Source organism: Leuciscus leuciscus (assembly GCF_965113295.1).
Source record: "Leuciscus leuciscus genome assembly, chromosome: 18".
Taxonomy (NCBI): domain Eukaryota; kingdom Metazoa; phylum Chordata; class Actinopteri; order Cypriniformes; family Leuciscidae; genus Leuciscus; species Leuciscus leuciscus.
Window position 1 is genome coordinate 12368989 of NC_138742.1, and position 19016 is coordinate 12388004.

General features: G+C 37.2%; 1 protein-coding gene and 1 long non-coding RNA gene across 4 annotated transcripts; both read right to left on the reverse strand.

The window, feature by feature from the left end:
- Positions 1-9: 9 nt before the first annotated feature.
- On the reverse strand, positions 10-2843 carry LOC309480816. Its single transcript, XR_014199789.1, has 2 exons — positions 1422-2843; positions 10-1363 (listed from the first exon to the last, which is right to left on the reverse strand). It is a non-coding gene; the product is annotated as an uncharacterized lncRNA (long non-coding RNA).
- A 3483-nt stretch (positions 2844-6326) lies between these two features.
- On the reverse strand, positions 6327-17789 carry cables2a (Cdk5 and Abl enzyme substrate 2a). Of its 3 annotated transcripts, XM_082145365.1 has the most exons (10): positions 17242-17788; positions 14972-15064; positions 12994-13071; positions 12217-12313; positions 11849-12017; positions 11567-11617; positions 10923-11020; positions 10479-10585; positions 9167-9371; positions 6327-9048 (listed from the first exon to the last, which is right to left on the reverse strand). In XM_082145365.1, the coding sequence occupies exons 1-10, from the start codon at positions 17769-17771 to the stop codon at positions 8908-8910; spliced, it is 1569 nt and encodes a 522-aa protein (XP_082001491.1). In that variant the 5' UTR covers positions 17772-17788; the 3' UTR covers positions 6327-8907. The 3 variants fall into 3 exon arrangements, with proteins under 3 accessions (XP_082001491.1, XP_082001493.1, XP_082001492.1); XM_082145367.1 differs by lacking the exon at positions 14972-15064 and having other exon boundaries at positions 17242-17789; XM_082145366.1 differs by lacking the exon at positions 11567-11617.
- Between the last annotated feature and the right edge of the window lie 1227 nt (positions 17790-19016).

The following is a 19016-nucleotide window of genomic DNA, read 5'->3' on the forward strand; positions in this document are numbered from 1 at the left end:
GTCTCATGATTTTTCCCCATCTTTATCAGTTATTCCTGTAGCAATCACATCAGGTTAACATAAGTAAACCTTGTCACATTGAATGCAACTATGTAAAGCAAACATACACTCAGAAAAGTTCATTTTAAGTAATTCTGTCTATGTTCTTCTTAAGCTGTTTGTATTGGTTGTGACACTAGGGAATGACTGTTTCTGTTGTAAAACTCTATAGAAACCCAAATTATACCACTGTGGTGCTATGACGGCTTTACATAATTGTACATGATGTATTGTGACTTTTTACTACATTTGTATAGATCACATGAAATGCACTTAAACGGTCTAATAATTCTGCTCACTTGTAAACTAGCAATATTAATGCTATATGTGAGACCTCACTAATGCTAATGAAAGAAATTTCAGTTTTTCTCTTTTGTCTCTCAAGAGACAAGCATCAGTTTGGAATTTTTGACAAACCATTTGGGAGAAGCTTCAGCTTCCTTCATATGTAAGATGGTGAGAACGTATGTGAATTATTATCTGTTGTTCTGCATTAACCTAAAATGTGAACTGATCTTTATCAAAGTCAATGTCATTGATAAAGAGGATTTAATTAAACACATAACAGAAAAAGCATGCTTTCTGTCTTTATTGATTAAGTTGGTTCTGATTTAGGAGTGTGATTATAAGATGATTTAATCATTTATTTGAAAAGGATTGCAAATGCTCAAGAGACAGACCTTGTAAGGGATACTGAATTGATCCAAGGTCAGACAAATAGTGTTTAAATGAAGGACATTCAGGACATGCTTGTTACTTGGACAAGCGTCTAGCTTTATATACTCAATGCAAAGGCATATAATAGTTCAGAAGATTACAATTCCATAATAACATATGGATTTCTTCCCATGCAGTACATAGTCATAAATTCAACAAAAAGAACCAACTTATTTGAAAGCTAAGAGGACAATGATCCTCAACACAAATTGTTCAATACAGAACAAGCAAAAAATGCCTTGGAGAGTGCTACAAGTAATGTATTTTCCCAGCAAAGTGCAAGTAATTTGATCTAAAAATGTTTTAACTACACATGCTGAATCAATGCCCTCAATATAGAAACTTCCACCAATCAAAGACAAGCCCCTCCCCTTCTGCTAAGAAGTTGGTCGACACCAAAAAGTGGATTAGAAACTAATTATATTCGCACTTCACAATAATGATAATACCTCAGTGTGATGGATGGGTGCATGTTTTCTTGCTAGCTTATTTCACTGCTTGCATCATACGCAACTCGCAAACCATCAAAAATGATTTGAATGTGTTTGTTTGCTTGATTTTAATGCAGACAATGCAACATTGTTTAGTGATTTGGAATAATTAAAAACTGTTCATTTATCTTAAGAGGTTTAGTTTCCGAGAACTGCTGCAGGACTCCAGTGAACTCTGAAGCAGACTATTTTAATGTTGAGCAAGCATTCTCAAAGGTGGCAGAATCAGCAGAGGCCAATCAGTTTGCCACGTAATAATGATATGATTGCTTGCAGGTTGCATAAAAGGACCTATTAGTCCGTGCCATCTAGAGTGTCATGACTTAACCATTTATATTTAGGCCCTGCTCTCTCTGCTGGAACTATCAGCCCATTAAACTGAGTGACCTGCAGAGTGTCTTAGCAACAATGAATGAAACACATGGAGGTGAGATCATTATAGTAGTGCCATAAAATTGCTGACACTATGAGATTGTATTAAAGGGATACTTCACCGTTTTTTCATATTAAACTATGTTATTCCCTTAACTAAGACGAGTTGATACATACCTCTATCGTCTCAGTGCGTGCACTAAATCCCTCTGTCTTGCGGCGAAACTTTGTTAGCCCAGTTCATTTAATATGGGCCAAGCAGAGAAGATACCAAACACCTCCACGTTTTCCCTATTTAAATACAGTTACTCGCGAAGTGTAACTCGACCTAGGACGGTGACACAAAACAAAACGTTGCGCTTTTCTAAGCGTGTAAAATGGATAACTATTTTGTATGGCGGAATACCATAGCAAGTGCTTGTAAGCACTTCGACTTGGCGCAGTAATATCTTCACTCGTGAAAAATCCTCTCACCGGCCCCCGCTCCCTCTAGTGAAGATATTACTGCGCCAAATCGAAGTGCTTACAAGCACTTGCTATGGTATTCCGCCATACAAAATAGTTATCCATTTTACACGCTTAGAAAAGCGCAACGTTTTGTTTTGTGTCACCGTCCTAGATCGAGTTACACTTCGCGAGTAACTGTATTTAAATAGGGAAAACGTGGAGGTGTTTGGTATCTTCTCTGCTTGGCCCATATTAAATGAACTGGGCTAACAAAGTTTCGCCGCAAGACAGAGGGATTTAGTGCACGCACTGAGACGATAGAGGTATGTATCAACTCGTCTTAGTTAAGGGAATAACATAGTTTAATATGAAAAAACGGTGAAGTATCCCTTTAAGTACTGACATTGTCAACTTTCTTTTTTCAATGTATTTCGCAAGTGTTTTAACATCGAGGTCATGGCACCAATTCAGGTAATGCTGAAGTAGCTTGCCTCTCATCCGGAGAATATCCCCCTCAAAACATGGAAGAACACCACAAAATGTTCTTATACCTTGCCGCAGTTTCAACAGGTTTGACTATTACTGCATAGTAATGCACCGAAACTATTTTTTTTACACAAACTAAAGCTGTCATTAAAGTTTGCATGAAACCGAAATTGTGACTAGTCTTTTCTTCCCTAATGGGATCTAAATCCGAATTAAACTGCTTCTCAAACAATGTAGGGCGGGACTTTATTTTGTCCATCTGAAATTAATTGGATCGTTGAATCATTGTGGATTGCTATTGCGTGATCTCATGTGAGTGACTGGTTGCCCCACCAAGAGGGGGAGTTTATTTTGATTTATGAAGTAAAAAAAAAAAAAAAGTGGATATGCACTGACAAATCATTAACTAGTAACATTTGTTCATGCTGAAGTGCGTCCACAAAGCTGACATGTTGACCTATTGTAGCTTATCAACGTTGTGCACATGAAATGGACAATGACAGTCAAAACACCTCACAGTGGAAAATGTCACTGATTTCGTCATCTATTTCCGAAGTTTCGTTACATCACTAATTGTGTATGCTTAATTTCAAAAACAAGTTTGTTAGGATCTGCTTTTGTACACATTTATTTTAGTGATAAATCTAAGATGTGTGAAATAAATGTGGAAGTTGGGACCTTTGAGTCAGTTTGGATTACTAACAGAAGCTGTAGAGGTGGCCAATAAAAGAGGTTATCTTTAAAATGTACACAAACTGATCTGGTTCATTCCAGCTAAAACCTTTTCTTAACACACTTGTTTATACTTTCATTTACATGCATTCCTCTCTCCCAGACATCCTTCTATTACGTCGGTATACAAAATGGCCTTACAAGGGCAAAACTTGATATACTCTAATCTAATGTATCTAGACAATTGTTTTTGGTTAAATTTACATAAATTGTGTAATAAAAAACTGAAGCTTCCAGTAAGAACAGCGTTTTTGGGGGGTTTTGTAGACGTGGAAGTGTTTGCCAAGGCCATGGAAGGTGAAGGCAAGTCAAACGAAGAAGGTGACGAAAAAAGACAAGGAGGACGTGAGTTTAGATTCGGCAACTCTCCACATGAGTTTTTTTTTCTCTGTCTTCATCCTAGTTTACCCTAGAGCTTCATGTTGTCTATAGCAAAATTTTATGTTAAAAGTCTTGTGTGTCATTTTTTTCATGTTAACACTGTCCTATCCTAGCTTAAAAAATGAAACATAAGTGGCAACTGGTATTCTTACATTTTGTGGCATATACAGTGGGTACGGAAAGTATTCAGACCCCCTTAAATTTTTCACTCTTTGTTATATTGCAGTGTTATATTGCAGCCATTTGCTAAAATCATTTAAGTTCATTTTTTTTCCTCATTATTGTACACACAGTACCCCATATTGACAGAAAAACACAGAATTGTTGACATTTGTGCACATTTATTAAAAAAGAAAAACTGATATATCACATGGTCCTAAGTATTCAGACCCTTTGCTGTGACACTAATATATTTAACTCAGGTGCTGTCCATTTCTTCTGATCATCCTTGAGATGGTTCTACACCTTCATTTGAGTCCAGCTGTGTTTGATTATACTGATTGGACTTGATTAGGAAAGCCACACACCTGTCTATATAAGACCTTACAGCTCACAATGCATGTCAGAGCAAATGAGAATCATGAGGTCAAAGGAACTGCCTGATGAGCTCAGAGACAGAATTGTGGCAAGGCACAGATCTGGCCAAGGTTACAGAAAAAATTCTGCTGCACTTAAGGTTCCTAAGAGCACAGTGGCCTCCATAATCCTTAAATGGAAGACGTTTGGGACGACCAGAACCCTTCCTAGAGCTGGCCGTCCGGCCAAACTGAGCTATCGGGGGAGAAGAGCCTTGGTGAGAGAGGTAAAGAAGAACCCAAAGATCACTGTGGCTGAGCTCCAGAGATGCAGTCGGCAGATGGGAGAAAGTTGTAGTAAGTCAACCATCACTGCAGCCATCCACCAGTCGGGGCTTTATGGCAGAGTGGCCCGACGGAAGCCTCTCCTCAGTGCAAGACACATGAAAGCACACCTGAAGGACTCCAAGATGGTGATAAATAAGATTCTCTGGTCTGATGAGACCAAGATAGAACTTTTTTTGGCCTTAATTCTAAGCGGTATGTGTGGAGAAAACCAGGCACTGCTCATCACCTGTCCAATACAGTCTCAACAGTGAAGCATGGTGGTGGCAGCATCATGCTGTGGGGGTGTTTTTCAGCTGCAGGGACAGGACGACTGGTTGCAATCGAGGGAAAGATGAATGCGGCCAAGTACAGGGATATCCTGGACGAAAACCTTCTCCAGAGTGCTCTGGACCTCAGACTGGGCCGAAGGTTCACCTTCCAACAAGACAATGACCCTAAGCACACAGCTAAAATAACGAAGGAGTGGCTTCACAACAACTCTGTGACTGTTCTTGAATGGCCCAGCCAGATCCCTGACTTAAACCCAATTGAGCATCTCTGGCGAGACCTGAAAATGGCTGTCCACCAACGTTTACCATCCAACCTGACAGAACTGGAGAGGCTCTGCAAGGAGGAATGGCAGAGGATACCCAAATCCAGGTGTGAAAAACTTGTTGCAGCTTTCCCAAAAAGACTCATGGCTGTATTAGATCAAAAGGGTGCTTCTACTAAATACTGAGCAAAGGGTCTGAATACTTAGGACCATGTGATATTTCAGTTTTTTTTTTTATATATATATAAATGTGCAAAAATGTCAACAATTCTGTGTTTTTTCTGTCAATATGGGGTGCTGTGTGTACAATGAGGGAAAAAATTAATAAATTAAATGATTTTAGCAAATGGCTGCAATATAACAGATTGAAAAATGTAAGGGGGTCTGAATACTTTCCCTGTATATATATAAATACCCACTGTATCCGAGTGTAACGGATTATCATAAAAGAACAAATGTAGGGTGGGTACTTGGTTCTATGCAATGGTTGTTGATTGGATTGTGAAATGTAGCCATTGCACTTAAAAATGAATGCAAGCTTTTGCAGAGGGATGGGGTTCAAGCCAACTAATTGATAAGCGTCACAAGGTCTATAACAAGCATTTACAAAAACTTTGTAATAATACAAATAACCCTTCATTCTGTCTTTAAAAGGATAGTTCACCCAAAAATGAAAATTGTCATTATTGACTCTCCATTACCCTCCATTGACAGCTACCAATTTGACGCTTCAAAAAGTTCATTAAGAGATTGTAAATGAAGAGATTGTTGAATATTTATCTGCGAATAAAAGCCTAAATTCAATCGGTTCATCATATAAAGCCATTGTGTCTCTTCAGAAAATCTGGACTAAACCACTCAATTCATATGGATTAGTTTTACAATCTCTTTATGAACTTTTTGAAGCATCAAAGTGGTAGCTGCGTAGTTGTCTATTGAGGTACTTGTGTTCCGAAGATGAACAAAAGTCTTATGTGTTTGGAATAACATGAGGGTGAGAAATTAATGACATAATTTTCGTTTTTGGGTGAACTAACTATTTGGATTGCGGTGCTTTCAACATTTATGTTTTAAGCAGTCTCACTTAAGTACTTCTTGCTAAACTAATGGCATAGGGGTGAGATAACCTGCATGTCTGAACAATAGGCATTTCACATTTCTCTTTTAATCAGATCATCTCTTTATCTGTAGTAAAGACCTTTTCCAAGTAAAGAGACTTGTAAATAATTTGGCATGTATAAACATTGAGAACAAACCTCAGACAAGTGAAATTTAAAAACATCTTTATAAATGCAAATAGAAAAAAAATGACGACACACAGCATCTACACATCACAACAGATAGGACCCTGTGAACAGTTCAGTCCAAACTAAAGTCTGTCTCACACTGCCCCATAAACACCAAAAGCCAATGGTTTTTGGTTCAGTGTTAATCCTGTTGGCGTTTTATCTGGCAGTGCAAACCAGCCTCACATCATTCTATGACATAATGCTAAAATAGACCATTTTGAAAAATAAAATCTTTTGGAAGAAATTTCATAGACACACACTCAAACAAAACAAAACAAAACAGTATTCTCATGCAGAATGTCACAGGATTCCCCTCACAGTGTTTGTACTGTTCTACCTCCTCAAAAAGCTTCTACGACAGTATCACAGGAGTGAATGTATTCACATACGGTGAGAAATCAATCAACACGTCACACGGTTTTCCAACCGGATCTAAAGTCACATTCATAATGTGTGTCAATGTGTGTGATGACTCGGTATTAAAAATATTAAAGAGGCGGGATGTGTGGAAAATGTTATGGCAACAGAGCCGTACTGACAAATGTAATAGAAAAGGCACTTCATTCTTCAACGCTCAGTGAAGACTAATAGTGAAGTATGATTACCTATAATTCTCTCCAATTCAATTACAATCTCACAGTTGATCATTTGTCTTAGCAATGGGAATTTTGATCAGTCTAGATTCCTGAGGGAAAGGAGCCAATGGCCAATACAGAGCCATCATGTTAAAAAGGCCACCACTAGATGGTGGATATGTGCTTCAGTCAAAACAATCAACAGAAATCAGATATGAAAACAAAGTTGCATATTTCTAGTAATGCTGCACACTGTGATACTGTCCAGGTCTGAAAGTAAACATGGGCCACTCCTATATGGTGTATAAACATTTCCAAACGATTAAATTACATCAGAGATCAAATATGTGATATTGTATGAACACTAACCAAGAAGATTCAGAAAGGTTAGGTCGTATTCAACACTGCACAACACAAAACAGACTCACTCGGTCAATGAGGTGCCGTTTCCTCTGTGACCAAATACACAACAGTTGAATATACAGGTGTGGAGTTATCTGGAACACCTACTGTACCGTTTGAAACATAGTCAATCCACATTGCACATAAGATCATTAGGACACAGTAGAATGCCAAAAAATTTACATTTTATCACTGTAATTGTCACAGCTGTGCATTAAACTAAAAAAAAAAAAAAAAAAACAAGAGTTCTGTCAAGACATTGAAAAACAACTGGTAAATGGTTCAGTTTCTGTTTAAAAATGGCACTCACATATTCATAAGACTTTTTACATTCAACGCTACCAGGGATAGTTCACCCAACAATGAAAAAACGCATAATTTACCCATTCTGAAGTTGTTGATAGAGTTTATCTATCTATTTATTTATTTTTTTCATACTATGGAAGTCAATGGGGCCCATCAACTGTTTGGTAACCCATATTCTTCAAAATATCCTCTTTTGCGTTCAACAGAAAAAAGAAATACAACTTGAGGGTGAATAAATGATGAAAGAATTTTCATTTTCAGGTGAACTATCCCTTTATAGAACACTGAATCACTGTTAAACCACAGACTAGTAGTTGGTAAATGTTTGATAACAAAAAAATTATATAAAAAAAAGAAAGAGAGAGAAAGAGAAAGAGAGAGAGAGAGAGAGAGAGAGAGAGAGAAAGAGAAAGAGAAAGAGAAAGAGAGAAAGAGAGAGAGAGAGAGAGAGAGAGAGAGAGAGAGAGAGAGAAAGAGAAAGAGAGGCACAATTAATGTGCCCGTTAAATGTCATCTCTAACATAGAGTGCCAGGCTGGATACGCATCGGAATGCCACACGCACGGAATACCCAAAAAACGCATCAAAAAAGGAAACAACAAAAAAAGCGTCATCAAAAATATATTTAGTATTCATAAATTATGAATTTTAACAAAATTCAATTCATCCAAAAATAAAATATTGCATAAATAAAGTGATGCATTAAGACAAAGCTTTAATAAATGATGATTAATAAGCATTTGTGGAATTAAAAAATTAAAATACAAGAAAAAAACCTCAGTGCTTCAAGTAAGCCTGTATGATTTATAAAATCAGATTCATGAAGTGAACGAGTGAAGATGGGAGTGTCTAGGCCAATGGACATAGCTGAGAGAATATTCCACTTATCTGTTTAATCAATAAATAATACAAATAACCTTCCATAACTGCCATAAGATAAGAATGCCACCTCTCACAGCTGTTAAAAGAATAGTTCACGCCAAAATGAAAATTCTGTCATTATTTTCTCACCCTCATGTTGATCCAAACCTGTACGACTTTCTTTTATTCTACGTTTTACAGAAGAAAAGTATTTTGAGAAAGTTTCAGTGTTTTTGTCCATACAATGGAAGTCAATGGTGACCAAAATGGTTTGGATGGTCCAACATTCTTTTATATATCTAAAAAAAAAATTCTGTGTGTTCTGCAGAAGAAAGAAAGTCATACAGGTTTGGAACAACATCAGGGTGAGTAAATCCTTTTGGGGTGGACTATCCCTTTAAGGGCCGTCTCCATTTCAGCCCTGCTTTACCAGCCTGCGATAGTGAGGCATGACCTTGCTGTCTGGGAGGTAGAGTGCCATCTCCAAGGCAACCAGAACCGTGAACTCCAGGGAAATCAACTCTTTGCGATTTATTCGGAAACGCTCCTCTAACCTCTATTCAGAGCAAGGCAGATCAATGGGCGAAAGGGCGAAAGAGAGAGAGAAAGTTACTACATAAATCATAATAAAAGATAATAAAAGATAATAAAATCCAAATGAGTAAGACACTTACATCGATCAGTTGCTTGACCTCCTGTTTCTTGAGGTCGCTGCTAATCTTGGCAGCTAGTAAAACGCAGGCGGCAGACACCAGCTTTCGGTTGTTCTTGTTCAACCTCCCTTGCAGAACCAGCTTCTCAAAGTAAACAAAGGCCATCGCTATGGTAACTGGCTGTAGGCCACACTCCTCGCTCACCGAGCGCATCTCCCTTTTCAAACTGTGGTGCAAATTAAACTTAATTAGAACCAATTTACAACATGCCTATGAAAACAGCTTAAATATGAATCACATTTCAAGCTACTTTATTTCATTCAGCCTTATATGTACATAACGTTGTGATAGTGTTATGTGCTAAAAGACCCGATGAAATGCCTTAACGTGCGCTATTTCTTTCCTGTGTTGACATTCCCGTTTCCACCTGGTGTTTTAATCTGTCTCTTTTATCCACTTTCAACCACTTCGGTCCTGGTTTCTTTAAGGGGAGGGTCTATGGGCGGGTAAATGTATGGGCTTTTCCGGATTTTTCTATCTAATGGACAAAATAAGCTTGCGCAATTTACATACGAATGCGCACAGAGACAATGGAAAAAACATGGAGAGCATCAGCTTTCGTTTCTGCTATGAAAGCCGCAAGATCAGGCTGAACGCGGTGCGTGTTCACAATAGAAAATTGTGCTTGGTACGTTTTTCGTCTTCAAACCAAACTTGGGTCTCCAGCCGACAAAGTTTAAATCCTGTCTGGCTAGCGCGCTTCCCATAATGTTCATGCGTTAAGTCAGTAGGCAGTCATTTGAGGCTGTTCGAACACATTCAACCACATGAGCGTTTACACTATGAAAGCAATCCGGTCGAATGCGTTTCCGACTAGCTCTGGAAGTGGTCGAAAGTGGACAAGCTCAAAACGTTTTAGATCCCGTTTACTTAGTATCGTCCACTTGTGAACCGATCGACCAAAACACATCTTAAAACCAGGTGTAAACAGGGCCCAAAATGCATAAAATATAACATTTCTGGCCAATAACCAAAAAATGGTCAATATTACAATTCAATTCTATCTTGTCTAAAAATAAATAAAACATTAGGAATAAAATCCTTGGTGTTAATTTAAGCATCACAATATTTAGGCATCACAAATGGATATTCATTTTGAGATTGGCAAAATGTGTTTTTAAAGATGAACATAAAATGTGATGGTAAATGTAGAAATATGAGAAAAAGAGCATGCACATTGAAATTTCCATTATCTAATAATGCTATTGCTAACAGACATGGACTAAAAGCAACAACTCAGGTCTTCAACCATTTTATTTAAAAATGACTTTACCTTCTGATTTTGCTTAGTGTTAGCTTTATGTGAGGAAACTTCTCCTTGAACGTCTCATTCATGTCTTTCTTCAAGTCAGACGGTTTCACATACTCTATAACGGTTGTCTGGAGGGGACAAGGTGAATTATTATAGGTGTCAAAAGAATGTATGGCTTTTTATGGCTACTAAAACCATTATGGATGTGAGCATTAAACTTTTACAGCTAAGCATAGTCAGCTGTTATACATAAGAGATCATGCTTCTTGCCTTTAGCAATGATAAGACCATATTGAGCCCTAAGGGTTATCATATGACATACTGATGTGATCATATATTGGGTAATAAGATGGGTTCAATGATTATGAATCACTAACATGCTGTACTGCAATTCAAATGTCCTTTCAAAGCCTTTTCATAGGTATCAGATTACTGAATCTGTGTTGGTTCAGTTAAGAATCTTACCACATAAGATGCAAAAATTAACACTCGTTTGTGTTTCCCACAAGGCCACTGGGGGTCACTGAGTAAGTTGGGGTCATAGTCTGACAGCTCGTCCACACCTAGCAAGAGTTACAACATTAAACATGCATGTACACATAAATGGACTTTTTTGAAATAAATTAATATTTTTATTCAGCAAGGTTGCATGAAATTGATACACAAATTTCAACATTGATAAGTGGGCTGAAATGTTAAGTCGAAATTATTGACAATGTCGACAATTCAAAACATTTTTTGAAAAATATTTTTTGTTGTCGAATAGTCTTTTGATCTAAAGGCCTGCAATAATGCGGTTTGAACAGTGGGACGCTGTAATGCAATACAGTAATGCATTGCAGCCTTCCCGGATGCAATCCAATAGAAGAAGACATTCGCTTCGGAGTACGGAGTAACTACAAAAATAAAAAAATAAAAACCTGTCGGTAGGGCTGCTACACCCACGCATTCAGACTTGCGCAATTGACACTGTTCTTACACCACAGGTCAATTTTCTCATGAAAATGGAATTAAATAGAGTTGAATATATCAAAATCGAATCACAAGCTTATGAATAGAAATCGAATCGTGAAAATTGTCAATGCCCAGCCCTAATAAAAACACAGTACCAGTCATTGTAGCAGTTGGACTATTGATGACTTCTGAAGAGGACAGAAAACCTGAAGGAAATTGGTCTATTCAGTTTGCTTGAAGTTCATTAATAAGACATTTTTGGGGAGCATAAGACACTTTCAAAAACAGCATAGAGGCCTTTCTGACCCCAAACTTTTTAACAGTAGTGTAAAAGTAATGTGCATGCTGGAAATGCATGCACATTAGATAAAAGTCCCCAATGAATAAACATAAAAATGCTATAATTAGCACATAATGTATCTGCACATGTAACTCACCAGTATCTTGTATAACTGTGCTGTTGATTCGGGAAGGGGTGAAGTTCTTCTGCCCGTTGATACGGTTTCGAGACATTGCCGTCTGAGCTGTACTGATGTCAGGTGGGCCACTGCTCTTCAGCCTGACCAAGGCATTAGTTGGGAGCAGAAAACGGGCATATGATACTGTCTGCAACACACAAAATTCCAGGGCTATCAGAGAAAACAAACATTACATTGCGCAAAACACTCGCTGACCCAATACTGCACCTTGCACAGTCATGCTTTAAAACAGATATTGATACACCACCAAATAAACAACCAAGGAGGTTTCTAAGTCACATAATCATGCCTTTTGCTCAGTCTTAGAGTTATATATCCCATCTTACCTTTCCAAAGTCCACCTCCACTCCCTCTAATCCAGGGACCATTTCAACTCCACCACCAGAAGAGTGTCTCTGTCTCTGGGCTTCTAGTTTAGAGTCACTGCAGAGGAAAGATAAATTATTAATAGTCAGAATTTTATAACTTTTCTCTGCACTGAAACAATTTATTTTATTCCAATATTGAGATAAAGACTCCTCTGTCTCTTATTGCTGTTGCCTGATGCAAAAGACACTAGCGGAGCCTGTTAATATACCAGCAGACTGTTTATAGGCTGGTCTGTTTGTAAAGTCATTCTTCATTTGCAAGTTATTACGGTTTCATTATTAAAGCTCAGAATTATACATCTTTGTGTTTTTTAAATAAATGCATACTGACAAAAATTAAATTAAATTCTATGAATGATATGATTGGCCAGTGTATGACAGGTGGACAAATCACTGTGAACTGGACTGCCAAAAGCAAAATCTAAATCACTTCTAAAAATTGTGTCTGAAAAAAAAAGGGATTAATTTTATTTAAAAATACAATAATATAATATAAATTATAAATTAAATAATTAATATAAATTAAAATAATTTTAAAACAGAGCACTTTACACACTCAACATCCAGCTTTTGTGAAAATCCCTCAATACATTTTCTTCCATAAATAAATCATTTAGTCTTCATATTTCATAGTCCAGGCTTTACTTAAAGAAAAAAAAACAGTTGATTTGTCCATCCCTCGTGGATTTGCATGATATGAAATGAGTTGTTTGGCTGACTGTGGTGGCTCTGTACCTGATGTGATAACTCTCTCCATAGGGCAATACAGAGAAAGCAGCACACAGGGACCTCTTGGCACAGATCAGCACAACCCTGCAGGACACAGATGGCAAGTGCACACAGAAAAGACAAAATCGGTCACCTAAACCATCCCATTACACCAGCCATGTTTACACCACACAACAAGTGCATATGGGTCACAACAACATGCAGCACAACGCAAATGGGAGATCAAATGGCACTGGAAATGACATTGATGACAAAATGAGCCAACAAAAGTCAATCCATTCTTCAACCACACATCCATAAATTGTCAGTTTAAAGCAGCATGTAGCTTTCTATGTCAAAGTAGATTGGTCAGCATGACCAAATCTGATTACAACAAACTCATTTCCCAGTCCCAGGAGGCTGAACGGCATCACAATTAACAGGTCAGCAGCTTGTGACATGGGTTTATGTTCAATGAGGTCAAAGGGCCATTATAACATTACTGCTGATGTCATGAGGCTGGGGGAGAATGTGCACATGTGTGAAGGCGTGATTTCATGGTTGATGATGTAATGCGACATTAAGCCAGGGGGTAAAACTGTGAATTGCGTAATATACAAAATAATCTCAGAAAATAGCACTCCTTTTTCCTTTTCTTTTTGAAATTGAATTTCTTTGCACTATGCGTTTTGTTTTTGTACTATGTTTGTTCTTGCTTTTGTTTTTTTTCTTTCTTTAACCTGTGTAAAATTAACGACCAAATAAGGTTGTGTATAAGTCATGTTATGTTATGGTGCAATAAAAAAATAAAGAAGAAAAAAATAAAGAAAAGAACACTTTGCTGATGCAGAATACAAAAGTAAATTGGGATTTTGGCACAGTTTACCGGAGGAGAAAAGTAAGTTAGAGGGAGAAAGCAAAGGAATCAGGGAGGAAGAGCACTTTTTGGAAGCATTTATCTTACGTAACCGAGTTTCATTACATTTTAATGTCTTTTGCCAAGGTGTAGTTCCATTTCAGAAGATGCCAGCGATCTATAAGGTTCCATTCAAGATTGATTTAATTTAGCTTGGTTGTTCCCCGTGTAGGCAGTAACATCTACCCCCCATTTCTTCTGTCTAAGAACCTAAGTGAGTTATACCAGTGAGTACTTATGCCAGTTATTAAGTTAGCGAAAGAATCACAGAGTCTGTCTGAAGCTGCACTGTTTCACTTAGCATCCACTTTTTTATATTCACCCTATATGACTTGAGTCATGGGAATTTAACTCCTCTATCCTAATTGTTGACAAAAAGAATAAAAATTAAAATGAATAAAGTTTTTTAATTTTTTATTATTATTATGCAAGTTAACTAAAAAAAAAGTGAAGCTGAAGTTCAGCAAAATTATAGAAAGCATAGAAAATTAAATAATCAAATATTCATTAAACAAAATTAAGTTAACTTACTAACAAATAAAGTTAAGAAGCTAAAGTTCAGCTAAATATTTCATTGTCCCACCTACAAAATGTATTAAGTAAAATGAATATGTAATGTATAAGTATTAGACACAATAGTGATCATTAAATGTTTAAATTGTCTTTGCAATGTAAGCATCTTTAAGTATGTAAATATATTACTATGGTAATATTACATGGCATGTTATTATCAGTCAGGCTCAAAAAGCAACTCTCAGATTTTTTTGAACTCTGTCTTTGTGTCCACCAAGGTCTACTTAGCATTTTGTTGATCAAGGAACAATATTTTTGTCCAAAATTATTGTCCCAACCATAACGTATCCCTAAAATCAGAGGGAAATGCTCGGTGAATAACACTGATGTAGAAGCACCTAACTCTGGTTGTAAACCTAAACTTGAGATAAACTGTAAACTTGTCCCTCAAATCTGATTGGTATGTTGTAGTTGTTAATGTACAGACTTAATATGGGGAAAAAAAATATAATATGGGAATAAAAAAGTCCTTATGGGGAAAATACTTCCTAAACCATGTCAAACCCGCCAACTCACCTACTCCCTCGAGTATCATATGGTCTCATACTCTTGATGAAGTGAACTTTCTTGGAAACCTTTGGCCCCGGAGACCCCGAAAGGTTACGTGTCCTGCAACAAGAATGCAACAAAACATACATGCGACTTTAATTTGTATAAGCTTAGAGACAAATTGTGATGTATTAAATTGAAGTAAAGGCATAATCTTTTGGCCCTTGACTATAAACTACGGCTTAAAAGGTCGCCCGTCCAGCATCAGTCTATCAGCAGACCTTACATAAAGAGATGAGAGGATGAGGGGAACAGAACAGAACAGGAGAGAGATGAAAGGCAAATAACAAAGACGACACAGGAAATGATGTGCACTGCAGTGAGATCATGAGGCTCGGTTTACATGAGCAACATCACCTACCAGCAGATAATACTTGTTGTGACCGGTTGATGGCCTTTATGCTATACTTCTCTGACTGACTCAGCAGTCTCCTCTCAGTTATCAACTCTGAAATCTCAGATTCTCAAAAGAATGTGTCTTATGAGCACGTCCTTTTTAGTGAATCATAAAAAATAAAACTTAAATAGTCTGATTTCGGGATGAATACGTTTAATGAGTCAGTTCTTTTTAGTGAGTCAAAAATATGCAAAGCAGAATAGTCTGATTATTACCGAACAAATTACTAATTTGAGCTGATTCGCTTTAGTGAGTCAATACACTTATCAATCAGTTAAAGGGTTAGTTCACCCCAAAATGAAATTTATCAAATAATTTACTCACCCTCAAGCCAACCTAGGTGTATATTACTTTTTTCTTTCAGCCAAACACAATTGAAGTTATATAAAAAAATATCCTGGCTCTTCCAAGCTTCATAATGGGAGTGAACAGTAACAGATTTTGAAGCCCAAAAAAAGTGCATCCATCCATCATAAAAGTAATCTTAACGGCCCCAGGAGGTTAATAAAGACCTTCTGAAGCGACGCTTTTTTGTAAGACAAATATCCATATTTTCTAACTTTATAAACTATAATCACTGGCTTCCGGTAACGAACGTATGCGTGTAGAGTTCCGCCCGAAGAGTTACCTCTGACCCGACGTATGACATAGGATGTAGGAGTCACGTAAGCTTAGGTGAGAGTAGTTCAAACAAATAGGGCTGGGCAACAAACTCAAGCTCCTCTAATATTTCTCTTTAAAAATTCTCGTTTTAAACTTCTAATTCGTGACCGGTGTTAGACCGGAACTAGACTCGCATACAGCTGTTATCGGAAGCCAGTGATAATAGTTTATAAAGTTATAAATATTAATATTTATCTTACAAAAATGCATCACTTTGCTTCAAAAGGCCTTTATTTAACCCCCTGGAGCCGTATGGATTACTTTTCTGATGGATTGATACCTTTTTTTGGGATTCAAAATCTCAGTTGCTTTTCACTCCCATTATAAAACTGGGAAGAGCCAGGATATTTTTAATATAACTCTGATTGTGTTTGGCTGAAAGAAAGAAGTCATTTAGACTCACTTTATGAACAGCAAGTTATTACTTTCCTCATGTCCAACTCGAATTGAACCAAGAATTGATCCAAGAATTGATTTTGTTATGTCAAAATGCAAATCAAAAATAGTTGATTTTCAAAATGTAGTTACAGATAAACATTGTTTTTTGTTGTAATAAATGGTAATTTGTATTTATATAAATTATTATAGAAAGTTCTATTGCTGAGTATTTTCATTTAATATAAAAGTTAGAACCAATATTTCGATTGCCTCACTGGTTGAATTTGTATTTTTTTAAAGTACTAAAAGAACCGGAACTAGAAATCCTTACGCTTCCCAACCTGTTCATTTTAGCAGGTCTCAAAAATGTCGCAGAAATATTTCCTGTCAAACCCTTGCCTAGAAAACAACCTCAAAGATGAAAATGAAAGTTAAACAATAAGGCGGAAGTCAGTAATTCAAGGGGATAGATTCGTTTTTGTTTGGTTTTTCTCGCACTGTTATGTGCACTGTTTATAATACTGATTGAAAAGTCATAAACGAATGTAAACACTGATAAACAATAGGCCAGATTCAGTTGTGACTATCCAAAAGCGTGCTATGATTTGGAAACAAACATAGCTTTCATAAACAAATATATATTCAGAATTCTTTAGGACAGCTGTAGAAAAGGTTACATCACACATTTACTCCACATTTGATTGAATGGTGTAATTTATGCATACAAACCCAGCCAGAGAAAAAAACGTCAATAACGCGTGTCATTGTTTGCCACGCTGTGTGCAAAAACAAAGCTCACCTTTGACGGGGATCAGGCACAGGGTTGGAGCCCGGGAATTGGCTGGGTGGTTTACTTGATCCTAAAACCGGATTCAGCGGTCCAGAGGTCGGTGAAAGAGGGGGTGCCTGAACTGACAAAGGATCTGCTCGTCCATCCTCAGTAAAAACGTCGCTGATCCCTTGGTTTAATACTGGAGGAGGGCTCAGAGGAGCAGGGTAAGTGTTAGTCCTCGGTATAGGGGTCGCAGTTCCTCCGCTGATGGAGGATGTCACTTGTGTGAAGGTTCCGTAGCTGCTGGATGTCGACAGAGGGGGACCCGTCACCGACGACGACACACCGACATCTACACACCGGCTCTCGGCTTCCCTGGGGCCAACGATTCCATTGCTTAGGTTGTAAACCGGTCGCCCGTCCAAAGATATATTGGTGAGAAACAATAGTGCTGCTTGTCTGCGACGGGAATCCCGGCTTTTTCGCAGGTGTTCTTTGTGTGGTTTGGCTGAATTAGTCCTCGGACAGACGCGAGGACCGCAGGCAGCGGCCGCCATTCTACTGTGAGTAAGCTAAAAGGAGAGAGAGCTCTTAGAGCGGCTGAGGGATTGGCCACGCCCCCTGAAACCTTATTGGTTCAAATTCCTGACACTTGCATATAAATGAGACTTTGTCTAAGCGGATTGGACGAGAAGTCTTAGTTAGTTCATTAATTTGGCTTCAAATATACAGGAGGACACAAGACATCTGTTGCTTTCTTTGAAACATTATATATTTTTAATGAGAGTGACACTTACGTTGAATTATTTTATATATGTGTATATAAGATATAATTAAATGTTTATTTCTAAAAATAAGCATTAAGTTCCCCCTAAACTAATAATCAGAAAGTGTCCCACTGTATTCACCCTATATTTTATTACTAGGGAATATGAATGTCCATGTATGCAATTTCTAGTTGTATTCACACTGTAATGTTTGACTAACTCTGCTAATACTTCTACTCCACATGATGCTGTAAAAATCAATGAAAATGCAGGTTAGCATAAGCCTGTCTAAGCTCTAAGTTTTAGCACAGCTCATCACAGTGGTTAAAGTGTCTCATATGTACAGTTATTCTGTTATGTAAATATACAGTGTGACGTCTAAAAAAGCTCATGGGATAATAAAAGAGGATAAAGAAAATGTATTACTGTTAATAAAGAAAAACATTTATGTTATTTAAATACATATCCAAATGCATAAAAGGTTTGAGAATACAAATATGGCTGAAAGCATTACTGTTGCAATACATACAATTCCACATTATGTCATGTAATAAGGCTTGAGCAAATATTTCATAATCTACTGGCCCACTGTTAGTGGGGGAATAAATCTGACCCTAGTCAGTCTGCTCAAAAATACTTTCTGGAATTTTGTTTTATTTTATTATCAGACAAATCAAATTCATTTCCTCTGAATTTGACAGTGGATCTACAGTTTAACAAAAAAGTGAAAAGGAATAGTTTTGAATGACATCTCTAGATTATGCCATTGCTTTGAGATAATGTATAGCATATTATAGTGTTATGGAAGTTGATTTAGTGCCTGTGGTGTGAATAAAAGGTATGTGTTCATCGCTGTTTTTAAAATACCAAATTTTCTTATTTGTAAGTCTGTTGTAGTTAAAACGTCTTCCAAGTGACACAGTAAAAACTATCTTTGTGATGTGAATGTTTTGATCTTCCCTCATTGCTATTCAGCTGGTTTCCACATGAGTGCAGTATGTATCAAATCAAAATCATTGGCTATGACTAGTAGTG